The sequence below is a fragment of the Asparagus officinalis genome, chromosome 5 (assembly GCF_001876935.1).
Source record: "Asparagus officinalis chromosome 5, Aspof.V1, whole genome shotgun sequence".
Taxonomy (NCBI): Eukaryota; Viridiplantae; Streptophyta; class Magnoliopsida; order Asparagales; family Asparagaceae; genus Asparagus; species Asparagus officinalis.
In genome coordinates, this window is record NC_033798.1 from 114,467,760 (window position 1) to 114,490,473 (window position 22,714).

The window sequence follows — 22,714 nt, forward strand, 5'->3', positions numbered from 1 at the left end:
GCTACAGATCTCTATTACTGCCCTAGCTATTTGACTATTACCTGCCTACCACTATTGTGTAACAATGTCGAAAACAGATCTCTCCTCCTCTTCTACATCTCCCTCTGCTGCTGCTGGTCAGACTTCTACGCCCAAGGTAGTCTTGGGGACTACAATAAAATTGAATGGTAAAAACTATCTGCTCTGGCTTTTCACATTTTCATTAGCGCTCAGAGCAAACTTCCACGTCTTTTGGCCTCTCCTCCACCCACCACAGATCCCACCTACAGTTCCTGACTCTCGTCTGATTATTGTGTTATGACGTGGCTCCTCAACAGCACGGAACCACAGATTAGTAGCAGTGTTATGTTCTTAACCACTGCGAAGGAGATGTGGGACTGCCTGAAGATTATGTACGGGAATGAGAAGAATGTTTCCCGTGTATTTGAGATTTATGAGCGACTGTTTGCGCTCAAACAGGGAGATAGGTCAGTTCCGGATTTCTTTGGTGAGTTAAAAGGACTGATAGACGAACTGGAGATGCATCAGCCTGCATTAGCTGATGCGGCGACGTTGTTGGGATATCACCGTGACTTGGCAGTGTCCAAGTTTCTTTCTGGAGTGCATCCTACCTTACAGTCCCAGGTGAGAAGACAGATATTGGGTGGAGATATCATCCCTTCATTGACTGCTACATTCTCCAGAATCATGCAGGTATTTACTGGTGTTTCTTCTGATACTTCTGCACCGCCTCCACCTTCAGTGGATCAGTCTGCTATGTTCTCTAGTAGAGGCAAAGGCTACGGTCGTGGTCGTGATCGTGGTCGTGATTCTGTGGGAGGATGTTACTCTTTTAGTGGGAGACATCATGACTCTGATAGGGGTTCACGTCAGTGTGGTCACTATGGGAGGACCAATCATATTTCTAAAAAGTATTGGGAGAAGTTTGGCCGTCCTCAATGGGCCCAAGTAGCCGATGCCGTGTGCTCGCTCACCTATTTCTACTACTACTTTTAACAATCCAACTGCTACTGTTCCTACTGTTCAGATCTCTTAGGCAGATTATGAGAGGTTATGCCAGCTAGAGCTCTCTCAAAACAGTCATTCGGCTACTCATGCATCCTCTTCAGGTATAAATGCTTACATAGCTTCTCCTCATGAACCATGGTTACTAGATTCTGGAACCTCATCCCATATGACAGGTATAAAGAATCGTTTTGTTTCTTTACATCTTTCTGATAAGTTTTCCTCTATTCGCATCGCTGATGGTACACTTTCTCTAGTTTTTGGTGCTGGAGTAGTTCATGCTACTTCCTCTTTGAAACTCACTGATGTGTTATATGCTCCTAAATTCTCTGTTAGCTTATTATCCATTAGCAATTTTACAAGACAATAACTGTAAAGTCACATTCTTTCCTTCTTATTGTGTTTTTCAGGACCTAACAACTAGGATGACGATTGGTTCGGGGCATGAGAGAGGAGGTATGTACTATTTGGATGACAGTATACCGAGTGCTGGTCTAGTTGCAGCACAGCCTGATTCTACCTTACTGTGACACTGGCGTCTGGGTCATCATTCACTACAGAAACTTAGATCGGTAGTTACTGTTCAGTCTTCTCTTTCTTCTTTAGGTTGTGAGTCATGTGAACTGGGTAAGCACCATCGTGCTTCTTTTTAGAATCGTGTCGATAAACGCAATAGTTTTACGTTTGAGTTAGTTCATTCTGATGTTTGGGGTCCTTGTCGTGTTCCCTCTATGAAGGGTTTTCGATATTTCATTGTTTTTGTTAATGATTTCTCTCACATGACTTGGCTACATTTGTTGAAAGAGAGGTCTGAAGTCTCACATGTTACTGAACTTTTTTATAATAAAATAAAAACTCAGTTCTCTACTTCTGTTCATATTCTTCGTACTGATAATGCTTTGGAATATATGAAAAATGTTGTTTCAAAATTTTATGCTCTTAATGGTATTATTCATCAAATTTCATGCTCTCACACTTCACAACAAAATGGAGTTGCTGAGAGGAAGCATAGACATATTCTCGATGTTGCCTCACACTTCACAACAAAATGGAGTTGCTGAGAGGAAGCATAGACATATTCTCGATGTTGCTAGAACACTGATGATACATAAGACATATTCTCGATGTTGCTAGAACACTGATGATACATATGAATATTCCAAAGTACTTGTGGTCTGATGATGTCCTCACTGCCTGTTATTTGATTAATCGAATGTCTTCCTCTGTTCTTAATGGTTTGATATCATTCCACTGTCTTTATCCTGCTAAAAAATATTTTTCTGTGATTCCTCGAGTTTTTGGTTATACGTGTTTTGTTCAGGATTTGACTGTTGGTTTGGATAAATTGTCTCCTAGGTCCATTGTGTGTTTGTTGGATACTCACGTACTCAAAAAAGATATAGGTGCTATCATCCGACCACCAGGGGATATTTTGTTTCTGCTGATGTTACCTTCTTTGAGTCTGTCCCATATTTTTCCTCTGGTTCCATCACCTCTGTCAGTCCACAGGTACCACTACCTTCTACGGCTCCCATTACTATTCCGGTATCTGCTCCTGTGGCCACTGTACCAAAGCCTCTACTGACATACTATCGTCGTCCTAAAGTACATATACCTGTCTCTGCTCCTACTGACTCTTCTTCTCCAGCTGCAGGTCATCTCATGTCGAGCCTCATATCTCTTCTGAATTAGATGTTCTTATTTCTCTTCGTAAAGGTAAACGGTCTTACCCAAAATATCCTATTTTTTTATCTCTTATGATCGTCTCACCCCATTTTTTCGTCAGTTTGCTTTGTCCTTGTCCACTATATTTTTATCCATGTCACATGAGGAAGCTTTGTTAGTACCCGCCTGGAAACAAACTATGGATGAGATGAATACACTGCTTTCTAGAGGGACTTGACATTTGGTCTCTCTACCTACTGGAGTGACTGTGGTTGGCTGCAGATGAGTGTATACCTTGAAATATCGTCCTAATGGGTTTGTTGATAGATATAAAGCTCGCTTGGTAGCTAAAAGATATACCCAGACATATGGTATTGACTATTTTGAGACTTTTCTCATGTTGCGCGTCTCAACTCCATTCGAATTCTCTTCTCTCTGGCTGTTAATCTGGATTGAAAGATGCATCAACTAGATGTGAATAATGCTTTTCTTTATGGTGATTTGGACGAGGAGGTTTATATGGAATAACCTCCTGGGTATGTTGCTCCGGGGGAGAATATTATCTGCAGACTGAGAAAGGTCATCTATGGGTTAAAACAGCGTCCTCGAGCTTGGTTTGATAAATTCAGCAAGGTTATTTCTAGTGTTGGTTTTCAACGCTGTCATTCTGATCACTCTGTCTTTCTTCGACGCACAACTGGTTTGGTTATTTTAGCCGTTTATGTTGATGATATTCTGCTCACTGAGAGTGACTCTGTTGCCTTAGTAGAGACTAAGGAGTATTTAAACCATCATTTTGTCACTAAGGACATGGGAAAGCCAAAATATTTTCTTGGGATTGAAGTTGCATATCAAAGGCATGACCGGTTGTTATCCCAAAAGAAGTATGTGCTAGATTTACTAGAAGAAACAGGTCTCTCGGGATGCAAACGTTCGAACACTCCAATGGAGGTAAATATTGATTTGTGACGTGATGATACCTCTCTACTGGATGATGTTGGACGATGCAAGACACTGATTGGTAAACTAATCTATTTGACAGTTACCAAACCTGATATTACCTTTATAGTGGGTGTACTGAGTAGGTTTATGCACAAACCTAGAGAAGTTCATTGGACAGCTGCTCTGAAGATTTTGACATATATCAAGAGTTGTCCTGATAAGAGATTGTTATATAAGAAGCATGGGCATACTCACATTTCTGCTTTCTCTGATGCTGGCTATGCAGGAGATATGGGAGATCGGAAGTCAACCTTAGGATTCTGTACTTTTATTGGAGGTAATCTTGTGACTTGGAGAAGCAAGAAATAAGATGTAGTATCACAGTCTAGTGCAGAGACCGAATCTAGAGCAATGACTCACACTGCTTGTGAGATGGTGTGGCTACGAAAGTTTATAACAGAACTTGGTTTTGTTCAACCTGGACCCATGCCTATGCATTGTGACAACCAATCTGTCATTTATATTGCACAGAATCCTGTATTTCATGAGAGGACAAAACATATTAAAGTTGACTACAATTTTGTCAGAGATGCTTGGGAGAAGAAGATAGTGTGTCTTATATTCACTCCATCCTCACAACAACTTGCTGATATTCTTACCAAGGCTACTTCTTCAAAGGTGTTTTCTACTATATGTGACAAGCTGGGCATGGTGGATATTTATGCTCCAGTTTGAGGGAGTGTTAGATTAAGCCTATTGGGTATTGGGTTAATGGGCTGTGACCTGTTAATCATACCCCTATTTGTATGACTATAGATATATATCTCTAGTATCTGAATAAATTAATTAAGTTAGGGTTTTTCTCTCTCAGTTATCTCTTTCTACAGTAAGAAAATGTTTTAAGTAAGAATGCTCTTCTATGTCCAAAGATTTCGACTTCAAGGTATGTCTACTCTTTGTTCAAATAGCACTAAATTAGAATATTTTAATTGTAATGAAATATTTTAGTAAGAATGTTCTCCTATGCCCTTGCCTACACCACAATGCAAATATGAATTTTTTGTGTTGCTTTATTCTCCTTTTTTTAATTTTTTGTATTGCTTTGTTTTGTTTTTTTTTAATTTTAATTTTAATTTTAAAATTTTTTTTTTGGGGGGGGGTGCAAAAAAGGGACGTGTAATACTCTTCCACATTAGGTTGTAGTATGCACTGTAAATTCCTTTGTTTAAAATTATAAACAAAAGACGCAAATGGTGTTAAAAGAAAAAACTAATCACATTAAGCTTATAGTACATACCAGGTTTAGCATGCAAAGAACAATTTCCTAACCATTAGAAGTTCGTAAAGAGAAATGCAGTAAATAAGTGTTAAGTTCTTTGTTTTATGTTCAACAGAATAATAGTAGTGGAGCTATTCTTTTGGGAATAGGTTATTTTGTTTCAGTTTTTTTGGGAGAAGCCCATGAGCTTAGGAATTTTGTTAATCATGGGTTAGTTGTTGCTTATTTTCAGTTGCCAGTTTGTTTTCTGCTACGTTATTTATTTAAGCATTTAGTTAATAAAATATGTCGCAAGTTTTCCATATTATTTGTCTATTTTAAACTCAGTTTTACCAGTGGTATCAGAGCTTGAAAAGAGTGACCTGTGGGTAAAAGGAGCAGTAGCTTCAATTTGTAGCTTGTAGCAACAAGTGTTCATGGCATCTGACAACAAAAAATTTATGCAACCTGCCATTCCTCGCTTTGATGGTCATTATGACCATTGGAGCATGTTGATGGAAAATTTTCTGCGTTCCAAGGAGTATTGAAGCATCGTGGAGATTGGCTTTAGTGAACCGGCTAGTGATGTGGTGTTGACTGAAGCTCAATAGAAGAGTTTGGATGAACAGAGACTTAAGGATCCCAAAGCCAAAAATTATCTATTCAGGCAATAGATCGTGCCATATTGGAGACTATTCTTCAAAAAAGTACTTCCAAACAGATTTGGGATTCAATGAAAAGAAAGTATGCAGGCACAACAAGGGTGAAATGACAACAACTTCAAGTTCTTCGCAAAGAGTTTGAAGTTCTTCATATGAAGGAGGGTGAGTCAGTAGATAAGTATTTTTCCAGGACATTAACCATTGTTAATAAGATGTGTATTTATGGTGGTCAATAGGATGATGTTGCTGTTATTGAAAAAATTCTACAGTCCATGTCTTCTAAATTTGCATATGTAGTTTGCTCTATTGAGGAGTTAAAGGACATTGATACACTATCCATTGATGAATTGCAAAGTTCATTACTGATACATGAGCAGAGAATGGCACCTCCTCCTACAGATGAACAAGCTTTGAAGGTGTCAACTCAATTCGATTCCTCCACTGGGAATGAATTCAGCAGAGGTTGTGGTAGGGGTCGAGGACAAGGCAGAGGACATGGCAGAAACATTAGTTCCAATGGCAGAGGGAGTGCACATGATAATGATCAACACTCCACCACTCATGATTCAACATTTGACAAGTCTCAGGTTGAGTGTTACAGGTGCCACAAGTATGGTCATTACAAGTCTGAGTGCACTACAAATTTGTATTCTGACAAGGGATATGAGAGAAGTCAAATTTTGTTGAGCGAGAAGAAGAAACTTTGTTGATGGCTTATCATGCTGAGGAGGATTCTCATTCAAATAAATGGTATTTGGACTCTGGTTGCAGCAATCATATTGAAGAATTACAGGAAACAACATAGAAGAAGTCAGAAAGTCTGGCGGTCAACCGCCAACGTGCACGAAGCCTACCAGGATTCGGAGCAGGTGTCGGTCGACCGCCACCAGATGACTGTAAGCGATTTTTGCTCTCGGGACTGAGATTCGGTCGACCGCCACGGTCGACCGCGAAACCCGCGCGGTCGATCGCCGCGGTCGACCGTCGATGATCTGGGCTGGGCCTTTCGGTTTTCGACCCGTTTCGTGTTTTGAGTTATATATAACCCTAAACCTGATTTGTTAGGGTTAAGCAATGACGAATTTGAGCAGCCTTGAAGAGAGAATTGTTGCATCCAATTGTGGGAGAGTTGAGAGAGATCTAGAGCTTTATTTTAGGGTTTGATCTGAGAGATTTGTAACTCTACTTGTATTCTCTGATTTTTAATAGTAAGAACTCCCCCCTCCTTGCCCCGTGGACGTAGACAACTTGCCGAACCACGTAAATCTCTTGTTCTTGCTGTGATTGTGGTTTGCTTATTAGTTGTGGTTAGTTCGAGTTATTGTTCGTGTTGCCCGAGAAAGCTTCCGCCGCGCACAACAATTGGTATCAGAGCTAGATCGACAACATGAGAGATGCAAGCACGTCATGTTCGTCTCTTACAAAGGCGATACAGAGTCTGAGCATCAATAACACAAAGATTGATGTTCCGAAGTTCGACGGCAAGATCAATTTTTGGATTGTGGAGCTGTCAAGTGATGGATGCCTTGGATGCACAGAATTTGGAGGAGACTCTTGAGTTAAAAGAGAAACCCGCTGAGTTGGAGGATAAGGTTTGGAGGAAAATGAACAAAAGAGCTTGTGGTGTTATTAGGTCATGCTTGACGCCGGATCTTATTTACGATGTTATGAACGAGACGTCGGCGAAGAAGATGTGGGAAACACTCAATGAGAAATATCTTACGAAGAGCATTGAGAATCGGCTTTACTTGAAGAAGAGATTTTATCAGTTCAAGATGAAGAGGGGAGTTTCCATCAGGGAGCATGTCAACAACTTCACCAAGCTACTTTCAGATATGGCCAATGTTGATATTATAGTTGAGGATGAAGACAAGGCGATGCTACTTCTGTGTTCGTTGCCCGAAGATGATTATGGTACGTTCGTTCTCACTATGATCTATGGAAGAACTACAGTCAGCTACAATGAGCTGACCTCAGCTTTGGTGAATTATGAGTTGAGGAAGAATGATGGTGAACCCTCCGAGAAGACATTGGGAGATGCATTAGTAGTTCGAGGCCGAGATCCAAACCGTCGCCAGTTCAACCGCTCAAAGTCAAATAATAGGAGTGCCTATAAGAGTGTTGGTAGAAATCAATGTCGGTATTGTAAAGAAGAGGACATTGGAAGATTGACTGCCCAAAGTGGAAAGAAAAAGCCGGGAAAAATAAGGAGAAAGCTGCACAAGCTTCAGAAGTGAATGTTGCAAAAGCTATTGGTGAGCATTCAGATTCACATTCTTCAAGCTATTCATGCCCTGCGTTACCGTCAGTTTGCTATGCGGATTCCACGGAATGGATGATGGATTCGGGAGCTACATATCACATCTTCCCTAAAAGGAAGTGAGTTTCTAGCTTTGAGGAGCTGGAAAGAGGGGATGTCGTGCTTATGGGTAATGATCACGTATGTCCTATTAGTGGTATTGGTTCAGTCCGGATTAGGATGCATGATGGTGTAGTGAGGGAATTGAAGGAAGTGAGGTTCGTGGCACAGTTGACGAAGAACATCATTTCTCTTGGGACTTTGGAGGCAGCAGGATATCGAGTGATCTTAGAGGATGCTACAGTGAAGGTCACGAAGGGTTCTATGGTGGTGATGCGAGGTGTCAGTGAAAACAACCTATACTACTTGAAGGGTAAGACAGTTACAGGGGGTCTGACAGCTTCTATTACTACAGAGGAAGACACTACCACCTTATGACATATGAGACTTGGACACACAGGTGATAAGTCCCTACAGTCATTAGCAAAACAGGGGCTATTGAAAGGTGCTAAGACCTGCAAGATGGAGCTGTGTGAGCACTGTGTACTTGGGAAGAAGACTAGAGTGAAGTTTGGCACCGCTGTTCATAACACCCGAGGTACTTTGGATTACATTCACACAGATGTTTGGAGTCCTTCCAAGAACACATCTCTTGGGGGGCCAACTATTTTGTCACTTTCATTGATGATTATTACAGGAGAAATTGGATATACCCGATGAAGCATAAACATAAGGTCCTGGATATTTTTGTGGAATGGAAGAAGAAAGTGGAGCTGCAGACAGGTAGAAAGGTGAAGACTCTACGTTCAGATAACGGTGGAGAGTACAAGAGTGATCCGTTTCTACAGTTTTGCCGAGATCACAGCATTAGAAGACACTTCACAGTTCGAGAGACATCGCAACAGAACGGGGTGGCTGAGAGATTGAACCGTACCTTGCTGGAGAAGGTGCGGTGTATGATGACACAGAGTGTATTGCCTAGATCCTTTTGGACCGAGGCGGTAGTTTATGCGAGCCATCTCGTGAACAGGTTGCCGTGCACTGCGATAAACGGGAAGACTCTTTTAGAGCGTTGGTTTGGTTCGGTGGCTAGTGACTATGAGTCGCTTCGGATATTCGGGTGTCCAGCTTATTATCATGTCAGTGATGGTAAATTAAATCTGAGAGCGAGGAAAGCAGTCTTTATGGGATTTAGAGATGGAGTCAAAGGCTTCAAGTTATGGGATCCATAGAACAAGAAGTTAGTTATTAGCAGAGATGTCACATTTGACGAGGCGTACATGATGAGGCCTCGAGCCCCTAAGCAGGTGGAGGGAGACCAGACAGGAGAGATATCACAGCAGGTGAAGGATGATGTGACTCCACCCACTCCAGAGAGCATTGTATCCATCGAGGCTCCTACAGAGGTGACACTGGGAGGAGATGAGATGATAGCCGGACAGATATAGGATACAGTGGATCATGGGACTCATGAACAGAGTCATGTTCAGAGGTCCATTGTAGCAGATAGACCGAGGAGAGAGATTCGTCGGCCAGTTAGGTATAATGATGTCATGGTCGCATATGCATTATCAGTGGAGGTCGTTGACGATATGGTTCCAGCCACATTCAGGGAGACAGTCTAGCCCCGATTCGATCAGGTGAAGGGAAGCTATGGAGGAGGAGATGCGGTTTCTTCAGAAGAACGATACTTGGACACTTGCACATCTACCTAAGGGTAAGAAGGCTATAGGTTGCAAGTGGGTATATGCGAAGAAGGAGGGATCTTCTATTGGGGACATAAGGTTCAAAGCCAGATTGGTTGCCAAGGGATATGAACAGCTTGAGGGTATTGATTACAACGAGATATTTTCACCCGTTATGAAGCATTCGTCTATACGAATTTTATTGGCGTTGGTTGCACAGTTAGATTTGGATTTGGTCCAGATGGATGTGAAGACAGCCTTTCTACACGGTGATTTAGATGAGGAGATCTACATGACACAACCCCAGGGTTTTAACGCTGCAGGAAAGGAAGATTTAGTTTGTAAGCTGAAGAAGTCTCTTTATGGTTTGAAGCAGTCACCAAGACAGTGGTATAAGAGATTCGACGGCTTTATAATTAGCCGAGGGTACACGAGGAGCCCATATGACCCATGTGTTTATATGCACAAGCTACATGATGGTGAGCACATATATTTGCTTTTATATGTTGACGATATGCTTATTGCTTCCAGGAATTCTTCGGCTATTCGAAAGTTGAAAGATGAGCTGTCATCCGAGTTTGAGATGAAGGATCTTGGAGAGATAAAGAAGATATTGGGTATGGAGATCGAGAGAGACAGGGTGAAAGGGAGTTTGAAACTTACACAGAAGAACTACTTGCAGAAGATGTTGAAGAAATCCAGCTTTGATGGCAATGCAAAAGCAGTTAGCACACCATTGGCTCCCCACTTCAAGCTTTCAGCGTTGATGTCACATGTTTCAGTTGAGGACAGAGATTATATGTCGAAGGTCTCATATGCCAGTGCAGTAGGTAGCTTGATGTATGCGATGGTGTGTACGAGGCCAGATTTGTCACAAGTCGTGAGCATGGTATCGAGATACACTCGATACCATGCACGACCCCGTGAAGGATCATTGGGAGGCCGTGAAGTGGATTCTACAGTATGTTCGAGGCACCGTGGATGTTGGTTTAGTGTTCCAGAAGAATGAGAAGGATGGACAGGATTGTATTGGATATGTGGATTCAGATTATGTTGGAGATCTTGACAAACGCCGGTCTACTTCAGGTTATGCTTTTACATTGGCAGGTGCACCTGTATGTTGGCGTTGCACGCTTCAGTCAACAGTGGCTCTCTCTACTACAGAGGCAGAGTATATGACAGTTACTGAAGCTATTAAGAAGGCTTTATGGTTGCGTGGATTATTGGAGGACTTGGGGATTGCTCAGGAGACTATTCGGATATATTGTGATAGCATGTCGGCTATCTATTTGGCAAAGAACCATGTTTATCATGCGTGCACGAAGCACATCGACGTCAGATTCCACTTTGTACGTGACGTTTTGGATGATGGAGACGTCATATTAGAGAAGATCCATACGAATGACAACCCTGCAGATATGTTGACCAAAGTCGTTTCAGGAGTAAAATTTGGTCATTGTTTGAAGCTTTTGAACATCCTTCAGTGCTAAGGCCTTTGGAGACCATTTGAGTGAACTACGTTCGGCTTGATTCCTTGGGCAAGAGGATACGTAGGCAGTCTTTCAGATGCAGCCGGTTTGATCAGTTGATTCAGATGGGGGGGGGAGATCACGTTTCAGCTCTAGATTAGTTCCCTGACTTGTTGAGAGACTATTGGATGATTTGGTGTCGGCTCAGTTTTGGTGGAAACATTCGCCGATGTGAAGAATTAAAGAATTACAGGAAACAGCATAGGAGAAGCCAGAAAGTCTGACGGTCGACCGCCGCGGTCGACCGCCAACGTGCACGAAGCCTACCAGGATTCGGAGCAGGTGTCGGTCGACCGCCGCGGTCGACCGCAGATGACTGTAAGCGATTTTTGCTCTCGGGACTGAGATTCGGTCGACCGCCGCGGTCGACCGCGAGAGTGTGTAATGGAATCAATGAAGAAAGATACGATTTTTCCCGCAAACAACCCTAAACCTGATTTGTTAGGGTTAAGCAAGGACGAATTTGAGCAGCCTTGAAGAGAGAATTGTTGCATCCAATTGTGGGAGAATTGAGAGAGATCTAGAGCTTTGTTTTAGGGTTTGATCTGAGAGATTTGTAACTCTACTTGTATTCTCTAATTTCTAATAGTAAGAACTCCCCCCTCCTTGCCCCGTGAACGTAGGCAACTTGCCGAAACACGTAAATCTCTTGTTCTTGCTGTGATTGTGGTTTGCATATTAGTTGTGGTTAGTTCGAGTTAATCTCTTGTTCTTGCTGTGATTGTGGTTTGCATATTAGTTGTTGTTAGTTCGAGTTATTGTTCGTGTTGCCCGAGAAAGCTTCCGCCACGCACAACACATATGTGTGGTAACAAATCTTTGTTTTCAGATTTGGATGAGTCTTTTAAAGATAACGTCAAGCTTGGGAACAATTCAAGCATTGCTGTCACGGGACGAGGCACAGTCAGATTACAAGTCAAAGGGCGCACTTTCAAAATTCCTGGAGTCTTTTATGTTCCAGAATTAAAAAGCAATCATATCAGCATGGAACAGCTGCAAGAAAGAGACTACACAATTGTTATTCAAAAGGGTTGTTGCTCAATACAGCATCCAGAGAAGGGAATAATTGCTTAAGTTATTATGACAGCTAATCGGTTGTTTCCTCTACATAATCAGAATAATGATCAAGCCTGCTAGACTAGTAAAGTGACAGATTCCACATGGTTATGGCATTTTCGCTATGGTCATCTCAATTTTAATGGTTTGAGAACGTTGCAGCAGAAGAATATGGTAATTGGTCTTCGTCAAATCAATGCTCCCTCCAAAGTCTGTCAAGATTGCGTTGTCGGTAAACAACATCGTGATTCCTTTCCAATAGGGAGGGCATGGAGAGAGCCAAGAAACCACTACAATTGATTCATTCAGACCTTTGTGGTCCGATTAGTCCAGCCTCAAACAGCAATAAGAGGTACCTTATTTCATTTACAGATGACTATAGTAGGAAGACATGGGTTTATTTCTTGCAAGAAAAGAATGAAGCTTTTAAGGTATTTAAAAGGTTCAAGGCATTTGTTGAGAAGGAATTTGGGAGAAATATCAAAATTCTTCCTACGGATCATGGTGGTGAATTTAATTCCCATGATTTTACAAACTTTTGTGCAATGTATGGGATTCAAAGACAGTTGATAGCTGCCTACAAACCACAGCAAAATGGTGTGTCGGAGAGAAAGAACCATACAATTTTGAACATGGTGAGAAGCATGTTGGCAAGTGCATTCCAAAAGAGTTTTGGCCTGAGGCAGCTAACTGGATTGTTCAAGTACTAAATAGGTGTCCCACTTTTGCTGTAAAAAACATAACACCAGAGGAAGCTTGGTCTGCACACAAACCAGCCATTGATCATTTTAGGATTTTTGGGTGCATAGCATATGCCCATATTCCTGATAAGAGGAGAAAGAAGCTTGACGACAAAGGAATGAAATGTGTTTTCCTCGGAGTTAGTGAAGAATCCAAAGCCTACAGATTATATAATCCAGTCACAAAAAAGATAATCATAAGTCGGGACGTCATTTTTGATGAAGAAGAAGCATGGGATTGGAAGGATACAGAAAAGCAACCATTGTCAGTAAACATTGATGAAGAGGAAGTTGAAATGGAGATTGCGCAGTCAAATCAAGAGCCTGCTCAGACAAGCCAGCAACCCGATCGATCAAACCAACAGCAGCAATTATCTAATGATGTGCTAACTAGCCAAAATGCAAGTGTCTCAAATGAAGAACACCAATCAGGTGTATCTACCCAGAGAGATCAACGTCAAAGAAAGAGGTCAGCTTGGATGATTGATTATGTAAGTGGAGATGAGTTATCTGATGATGATACTATTTCTTTTTATTTTATTTGCAGACTGCGATCCCATAGCATTTGAAGATGCAGCGCAAGACATAAAATGGCAAGAGGCCATGGATGTAGAAATAGAGGCAATCAAGAAAAATGATACCTTGGAGTTGGCTGACCTTCCACAGGGCCAGAAAACCATTGGTGTGAAGTGGGTTTATAAAACCAAGCTGAATGAAAAAGGAGAAGTTGACAAGTATAAAGCACGGCTGGTAGCGAAAGGTTACAAACAGAAGTTTGGTGTTGATTATGATGAGGTGTTTGCCCCGGTTGTCAGGCATGATACAATCCAATAGGTAGTAGCTGTTGCTGCACGGAAGTCTTGGCCTATTTATCAATTGGATGTCAAATCGGCGTTTCTTCATGGTGAATTAAATGAACAAGTGTATATAGATCAGCCTCCTGGATATGTGCAGCAAGGTTGTGAAGAGAAGGTATACAGGTTGAAGAAGGCTCTATACGGACTGAAACAAGCACCCAGAGCTTGGTACAGTCGCATAGATGCCTATTTTCGAAGGCAGGATTCCAAAAGTTCCATATGAGCATACTCTTTTTATTAAATCTGGCATCTCACAAAATTTTTTGATTGTTTGCTTATATGTAGATGATCTGATTTACACAGTAAATGATCAAAGTATGTTTGATGATTTTAAACAACCAATGATGGCTGAATTCGAGATGACAGATTTAGGAATGATGTGCTACTTTCTTGGTATTGAAGTAGTACAATCTGCGGCAGGGATTTTTATTACACAAAAGAAGTATGCTCTGGAGATCTTGGACAAATTTCAGATGAAGAGTTGTAACTCAGTACTCCAACTGAACCAGGAGTGAAGCTATGGATTCTAAAGGAAAGAAGGTTGACAGCACTTTATTCAATCAAATTGTTGGAAGTTTGATGTACTTAACTGCTACCAGGACAGACATCATGTATGATGTGAGTCTTATTAGCAGATATATGGGATGTCCAATAGAATATCATCTTGCTGCTGCGAAAAGGGTATTGTGTTACTTGAAGGGTACCGTTAATTTTGGTATTTTTTATAAAAAGGGAAGAAGGATCAGATCTCATTGGTTTTAAAGTGACTATGCTGGTGATTTAGAAGACAGGAAAAGCACTTCAGGCTATGCTTTCATGTTGAGTTGTGGAGCTGTATCTTGGTCATCAAAGAAGCAACAAGTTGTTACTCTGTCAACAACCGAAGCATAATTTATCACAGCAGCATCATGTGCATGTCAAGCTATTTGGTTGAAGAGAATACTTGAAATGCTGCATCAGTTTCAGCCTGAACCAACAAAAATTTATTGTGATAATAGTTCTACAATCAAGCTCTCCAGGAACCCAGTTTTACATGGGAGAAGCAAACACATAGATGTGAGGTATCACTTCCTTCATGATCTTGTTAAAGATGGAATTATTGAATTAATATTTTGTCGAAGTGAAGAACAGATTGCAGATATATTAACCAAGCCTCTCAAGTTGGGTGCTTTTATGAAGTTGCCTGATCTGCTTGGTGTTTGTCCTGAGACTGATTTAAACTGATGTTATGAATGACATTCAGTTTAAGGGAGGGTGTTAAGTTCTTTGTTTTATGTTCAACAGAATAATAGTAGTGGACCTATTCTTTTGGGAATAGATTATTTTGTTTCAGTTTTTTTAGGAGAATCCCATGAGCTTAGGAATTTTGTTAATCATGGGTTAGTTGTTGCTTATTTTCAGTTGTCAGTTTGTTTTTTGCTATGTTGTTTATTCAAACATTCAGTTAATAAAATATGTTGCAAGTTTCCCATATTATTTGTCTATTTTAAACTCAGTTTTATCAATAGAATCTATTACTTAGTTCAACTTCAGTGAATTAATTAACTAATTAAAAGATGTACTCTCCCTATATAAATAGTAACTGGACACTGAGCAATAGATAGCAAACCTGTAACCTGGGATGACTAAATACTGAAATGCTTGAATAAGAAGCTCAGCTTGCTCCGATTGCAAATGAAATATACGTCTCCCTTCTTCGAAGCTGCTACCAAATGCTGTCCTGGAGATGACATCCCCTGTGAAGTTCTGGAGTTCTGGCCAAACATCTAACTCACACAATCCTTTTGAACCAACAAAAGTTTCCCATCTGCTGACTAGTTCGCTGCAACAGGCAGAGAATGCTGGAAGCATTCGCTGCAAATCAGGATAACTACGATTCAAATGACTTGTCATATTGTAACCAAGAGATATCAAAGGATTATAACTACCCTCTTCCAAGATTTACCTGAGGCCACTAAATGCACCAGTTAGAAAAAGTGAGATGCTATCAATTAACTTAATAAGGAGACGACCCTTAATAAAACTGAATTAACAAATAGGATTCACCTAGCCGACCCAAAGAATTTGGAATAAGGCCTTTTTTGTTGTTGTTGTAATTACCTTTAACTTTTCTACTTGAAAAGCAGGATTAATTATCCTCCGGTGCCTGGCCCATTTTTCACCTTTTACCTTTAACTTTTCTACTTGAAAAGCAGGATTAATTATCCTCCGGTGCCTGGCCCATTTTTCACCTTCATAATTTGCTAATCCTGTTGCCAACAATCTCCCAATTGGGCCAATATTTGGTTTCTGAAAGTGTCCAAATTTGTTGGACAAAACTTCTCTTATCAACTCTGGATCTGTAAGAGTCACCCTGGGAGTTGGGCCAAACCATGTGAAAGAAATTTTACCTGCATTTCATTTCAAAAATGTACTTTGTGGTTAACCTTCTCCATGAATTAGCACAAGCGGTTAATATATTTTGCCAATTTGTCAAGTAGTAACCATTTGGATCCAATTCCAAGTAAAAGCTAATAAACAAGCTGTAATTACATTATATGCATCTTCCATTTGAAAAAACAAGCCGAGAATAGGAAATAAGCAGAATTAAATGAAAAGATTGTCATATACATTTTAAAGAGAGATGGCAAATTCGTCGCGGTTCTCTCTTTTGGTTAAGTTGAACTCTCTGGTGTTGAACAAAATTACAAGAAGAGTATGAATTTTGAAAAATAAAGTAATTCATGATAATTTTTAGGTAATTATTTGGTTAAGGGAGATAGAAATTCCTTAAAATAAAGGTATTGCATCTGTGCAACTGGTTGTGCTTCCTATTAGGGCATTTCCAACGCAGCGGCAAAATGCCGCAAACAGTGCATTTGCCGCTGCGTTTCTTCTCCAATCGAACCGCATTTTTTGTGGTATTTTAGCGAATTTGAACAGTGTGACGCCATATAATGTTAAAATTTAAATTTATAAAACAACCCCAATTGTATAGTTTGGACAAAATAAATTATTTTTAAAAAATAAAAAATAATGTTAAAATTTATAGTACATTATTATTAATTATAATATTAAAATCTAGACATTATAATTAAAGTCTCATGAAATACAAATTAAAAATATAAAGAGTAATCCTAATACATAATTCAAATATAAATTACATAACTGAAATACATAACATATAAAAACTGACACATATGATATAAAACTTCATTAAAATAAAACATAAATATAAACTAAACATATAACATTACATAAGATGAACAAGCAACTCTCAATAATCTGATAGATCGGATCCAAAGTCTTCAATATCATTGAAATAATTGCCAAAATTAGAAACAGACCATTGTTCTTGTTTATTTCTTTTTGGTATTATTTTAATTTGTTGAGCTTGAACGTACTCACGTACGTTTGGATTGGCAATGGAATTCAAATCTTTCATTATAATCTTTCATTCATCTCTATCTTTTTTCATGGCTATCTTTTCTCGTTCGATATCAAATGCTACTTGCCTGTCCAAGTCATCTCTATCTTTTTTCATGGCTATCTTTTCTCGTTCGATATCAAATGCTACTTGCCTGTCCAAGCTCGTCTTGTCTAACCTGTCTATATCTTTTCTCGTTCGATATCAAATGCTACTTGCCTGTCCAAGCTCGTCTTGTCTAACCTGTCTATAAGTCGATTGTTATTTGTGTCGATGGAGTCCACTACATTTGACTCATGATCATCATTTTTCCTTTTCAATTTGGCTTTTTTTACCCCAATAGGTCATTTAGGTGGAGTAAATGATGACAGTCCAGGAGATATTGATATGGGAGATTCCGGAGTAGGATTATCTGATTGTGACGAGTCGAAGTTCACAATTTGGGGTTGTCCTCGACCAACTTGTCTTGTTGTGGGGACATCATCTTTAAATTTTTTTAAATTTTTTTAAATTTTTTTAACTATATTCCAGACATGATCAAATTTGAAACCTTTTTTGTACTTTTGGTTCTTGCATAAATAACATCTTTCCTCGAACTAACTGCAAATTATAGTGAACATCAAGTTATGTATTTCAACAATAATAATAAATTTCAAAAGATAATTAATAGAATATTTACAATATCTTCATCTGAAGCACCACTTGGATTCAGATTCTCTACTTATCTTAAGCACGCATTCAATTTTCTTACTTCATTACTTATGATTTCCATTCGAGAACGAACTGATCGGCTCGTACGAACCTCAAAATGCTGATCTCGAAGTTCATTGTATCTGTCCTCCACACGAGACCAAAATGCATCTCGAGATTGGTTTCTACCGATAATAGGGTCTTGAGAAATATCCATGAATACTTGACAAAGGAGCACATCTTCAGTACCGTGTATTCAGATGATCGAACATATATTTTTTTTGTAAAAAGCGGTTGGTTTGGAGATTAGAAATACTTTGAGAAATACTTCGAATTGCGTGGTTTGAAGTAGAATTCGTGAATGTTATTTATAGCCAATTCAAATTTGTTTTTTTGAATTTGAATTTGAATTTGTTGGTGGTCAACATTTAAAATTGAATCGTTGTGTACAAACTGATCAGCTTTATCATTATCTTCCAACATATACAGCTAAGCATTCATTGAATTGTGTGAAAACTTTATATGAATAGGAATCATTTTCTGAAACTGACCAGCTTTATCATCATCTTCCAACATATACAGCTAAGCATTCATTGAATTGTGTGAAAACTTTATATGAGTGGAAATCATTTTCTGAAACTGATCATCTTTATCATCATCTTCTAATATATACAGCTAAGCATTCATTGAATTGTGTGAAAATTTTATATAAGTGAGAATCATTTTCTAAAATCAGCTCAGCTTTACACGTTGTCCAACGTATACAGCTAAGCAAATTTGAATTTTGTGACAAATTGATAACAGCTGGAAATTATTTTCTGAAATTAGCCCAGCTTTACACATTATTCAACGTATACAACTAAGCAAAATTTTATAAATAGCATACTAGATTAGGTACATCCACACAATTATTCGTTGTTGTGTTAAAATTATTATTCTCCATTTCTACATACTTCAGTCATTCTTTTCTTACTTCAAAAACAAATTTCGATGCTGGAGGTCCATCATATTTATCATCATCTTCATCTTCGGATGATGATAATTTTCTAAAAAATATTATTGTAGAGATTGATAAAACCGAAGAAGTAATTCGTGAGTACATTAACAACAACATGATCCTCGCTAACAATATATGTCAACAAAACTACCAACTGATCCATGGTGGCTCGATTCCCGATCATGCAGTGATCAATCACGATCGAGAAATTGCGCATCAGAATTTGTTCCTTCGTATTGTTGATACAGTGAAAGATCATAATTATTACTTCCAACAACAAAGTGATGGACTTGGTAGAATAGGATTATCACCGTTACAGAAAGTAACAGCTATTTTTCGCATGTTGGCGTACGGTCTACCAGCTAATGATATAGGCGAATACGTTAAAATAGGTGAGTCAACAGCAATTGAAAGTATGACAAAATTTTATCATGCTATGGTGGAGATATTTGCAGAGCGGTATCTACAAACACCTAACGCTAACGCTAATGATATTGCTAGGCTATTCTATATTGGTAAAAAACATGGTTTTCTAAGAATGTTAGGAAGTCTTGATTTTATGCATTGAAAATAAAAAAATTATCCAACGGCATGGTCTGAGCAATACGCAGGACGTAGTGGCTCACCAACTATTATCCTTGAAGTTGTAGCAGATTATGATCTTTGAATATGACACGCATATTTTGGTATGTCAGACACCAATAATGATATCAATGTGCTGGAATCATCTAATCTTTTCTCTAATCTAGCTCAAAGTATTGCTCCTTCTGCTCACTATGTTATTCAAGAAAAAAAGTATAATATGGGTTATTATTTAGTTGATGGTTTATATCCAAAATGGGCTACTATTGTACAAACAATCCAACAACCACAAGGTATAAAGAAAAAATATTTTGTCATAAAACAGGAAGCATGTAGAAAAGATGTAGAACGTGCGTTTGGAGTTCTTCAATCACAATTTACAATTATGGCAGGATCAACACGTTTTTGAAAAAAACATGTATTACATGACATAATGACTGCATGTATTATTATGCACAATATGATAATCGAGAATGAACGTGATCTTTATGCACCAATTCAAGAAGTGAGGGAAGCACCAACACCAGAAGTTGATATTATAGCAGATGAAACCACAAGATTTAATCAATTTATTGCACGTTACAGACAAATCAAGGATAAAGATGCTCATATTACACTTCGTAATGCATTGATAGATCATCTATGTGAGGAATACACTAATTCAGATAATTAAGTGCACATTAAATTTGTAATTTTTACATTGTTGTTAATGTTTAATTATTTTCTTGTATTTTATTTTCTGTTGTGTTCTTAAATGTAATATTTTGGCAATATCAATAATAAAAATATAATATTTTAGCAATCAAGTTATTTTACTTAATAAAATAATATTTTATTATTTTAATAGTTTAATTTTTTTAATAATAAATCATTTTGTTTAAAAAATATGTGAAAAAAATAAAATTTAATATGTGGGGTTAATTGTTGAAATAGTTCAAAATATAGGGAATAAAAATAATAATATAAAAGTAGATAAAAAGGAATATACTGAGATTTTTTTAGCAAAGAATGGTGCGGTGGGTTGAAGATGAATTATTGTTTGATGTGACTTTTACACCATTTTAATGCAAAATTTACACTATTTTGGTGCGATGGGTAGGAGATGGCCTTAGGCTAACATTTTGAGCCAAGCAATCAATCAACACTAATTTTCTACTAAAGAGCCCCAAAGTCCAATCTTTCTACCCTCAATTCAAACATTAAAGTCTCGAGAAAAAAAAACCAGAAAATTACCAAATTGGTTCATTGAACGAAGCAGCAGAGGAACTACGCGAGGGATGATGGCGTGAGATTTTGAGGGCAAGGGTTTGGACCTTGCTTCTTTGTTGATCCTTACGTTCTCTCTGAGATCCCCAAATAGGAATCGATAATGAGTGCCCTTGAGGCCTTGAGCCCTGAGCGCCCTCTCCAATCTCCTCGGCTTCCACCATGACCACTCTAGGGTTTTGACAATCCATATCGTGAGAGAAATTACCAACGCAAGAACAGTTATAAGCTTGAAAATCCAAAACCAAAATTCCATGGATGCTTTCGTTCTGAGCTCTGATTTTCCTTTTTTTTTTTTTTTTTTTGGGTCCTGTGGAGTTGTAGTGGTGGGATAAAGTGTTGGGAAGATAAAAGCGACCAATTGCACTATTATACTGGGTGGGTCGTACAATATTTTTTTTTCTTTTCTAAACTAAATACAATAAAAAACTTTCAGATGTGTTAAATGTTTTGATTTTTTTTTTTCTTAGTTTATCAGCCACCCAAACAGCCCCTTAAACGAAACCTGATAAGGATTAAGCTCTGGTGAGCAATGCCCCACAAGGTCCCCACTAAATTAAAAAGGGTATAATGGTGTCACGTTAGTGTCTTCAGCCAACATGTATCTACAAACTGTTGTGTTACATTTGTAGGTACTTTAGGAAATAAAAATGTCGATATGTTCTTTGTGAATTGTAGTAAAAATAATGAGTTTTTCACGGTGTTATTATAAATTCCTTTTTGTCTTATAGTAAAAATGGAAGTATAACTCTTCATAACGCTGAAGATTTACTTGCTGATATGCCCAACAAATAAATGGTAGAGTCCTTCGTATACAAGAAACATGAAAGAAAGAAACACTTTTGGAGCATGCTAGTTAGCGATGGGTAATATAGAAATGAAATTATTTTGCATGAATTGTGCTTTCCACGGTAAAATATTTCAATTCTTACTAGTCGCCTTTCCCTATATTAGAGGATTTACATAAAACAGGATAATATTGAGTGACACTACTCTATATTATAAAATAAAAATAAAAAATTTAAAAAGAAAATTTGCTTCAATATTTTTTTTACTAACTACAATTGGCACCATAAATTAAAAACATAAGTAACCAATTAATCCTTAATGACCCAAGCATGAAATGAAGTGGTCATATATAAAGATGATCCGTAAATTCAAAAAGGCTTGATTCTAGGAAATGTATTAATTGATATTTCAGACATTATGTAAGAATTTTAGAACCTAAATATACGTAACAGTCACTTATATTTATATTTAGTTATTAAATGTATCTTTCATGTCTCATGAAAGTTCCTATTTTATTAAATTAGAGAAAAAATTTAGTGATATTGTTTTTCATACGTAGTGGCACTATTATAAATTCTTGACTCTACAGCCAATAGATACATATAAACTATGAGATGGTACACACGTAGAAAAAAGGGGGAAAACAATATTACATAACTATCTTAATTGAGACATTTTCATACAAAATGAGATAATTGTTAAAGTGGAATAATTTTTCGCTAGTGGATATTTTAGTAGGATAAATAGGAACAATTTTGTGAATCAGGATATTTTGATAAAATAACGTGGGATAAATTTTTATAATCATGAAATATATATTTATGCATTTTGAAGATATAAATACTATTTATGTATATTAAACTTACTATTATTGATTGATAATTGCTTACAAGAATGTTCTTTACTATTAAATAACTTTTGGTTAGACTATAAGATATTGATAATTATTATTATAATGATGGTCTAATAGTGGTGATAACCATAATAGGAAAGAAGTAAAGAAAAAAATATAAAAATAAAAAATAACAAAATAAATATGAGTTCTGGTTTTTTACCACCTAGTTCCAAGCTAAAACTTGGAATAATTTGAGAGACAAGAACTCTCATTTTTGTATAGAAAAATGAAAAAAGTAGGATAATTTTGTACCATTATCCAAATTCTAGTTTTGTTAGAGTTCTACTTGACTAACACTGTAAAATTTTGTTCTAGTTTTAGTTCTATATGACTAACACCTTAAAAATTTATCCCACAGATTATCTCAATTCCAATTTTAAGTTCTAGATGA

General features: G+C 38.0%; 2 protein-coding genes across 3 annotated transcripts in view; one reads left to right on the forward strand and one right to left on the reverse strand.

Moving 5' to 3' along the window:
- LOC109840776 (cytochrome P450 72A15-like) overlaps positions 1-20,965 on the reverse strand; it is a 25,633-nt gene extending 4,668 nt beyond the window's left edge. The window contains exons 1-4 of one of the 2 annotated variants that reach the window (XM_020409536.1): positions 20,607-20,965; positions 15,930-16,088; positions 15,799-15,860; positions 15,308-15,552 (exon numbers count right to left, since the gene is read on the reverse strand). In XM_020409536.1, coding sequence (XP_020265125.1) covers positions 15,308-15,552; positions 15,799-15,860; positions 15,930-16,088; positions 20,607-20,895 — 755 coding nt within the window. In that variant the 5' untranslated portion in view covers positions 20,896-20,965. The other variant, XM_020409535.1, reaches the window with a different exon arrangement.
- On the forward strand, positions 26-13,269 carry LOC109840777. Its single transcript, XM_020409537.1, has 2 exons — positions 26-1,461; positions 11,875-13,269. The coding sequence occupies exon 1, from the start codon at positions 298-300 to the stop codon at positions 994-996; it is 699 nt and encodes a 232-aa protein (XP_020265126.1). The 5' UTR covers positions 26-297; the 3' UTR covers positions 997-1,461; positions 11,875-13,269.

Coding starts and splice junctions, on each gene's coding strand:
- LOC109840777 (XM_020409537.1), top strand. CDS start 298: ATGACGTGGCTCCTCAACAGCACGGAACCACAGATTAGTAGCAGTGTT.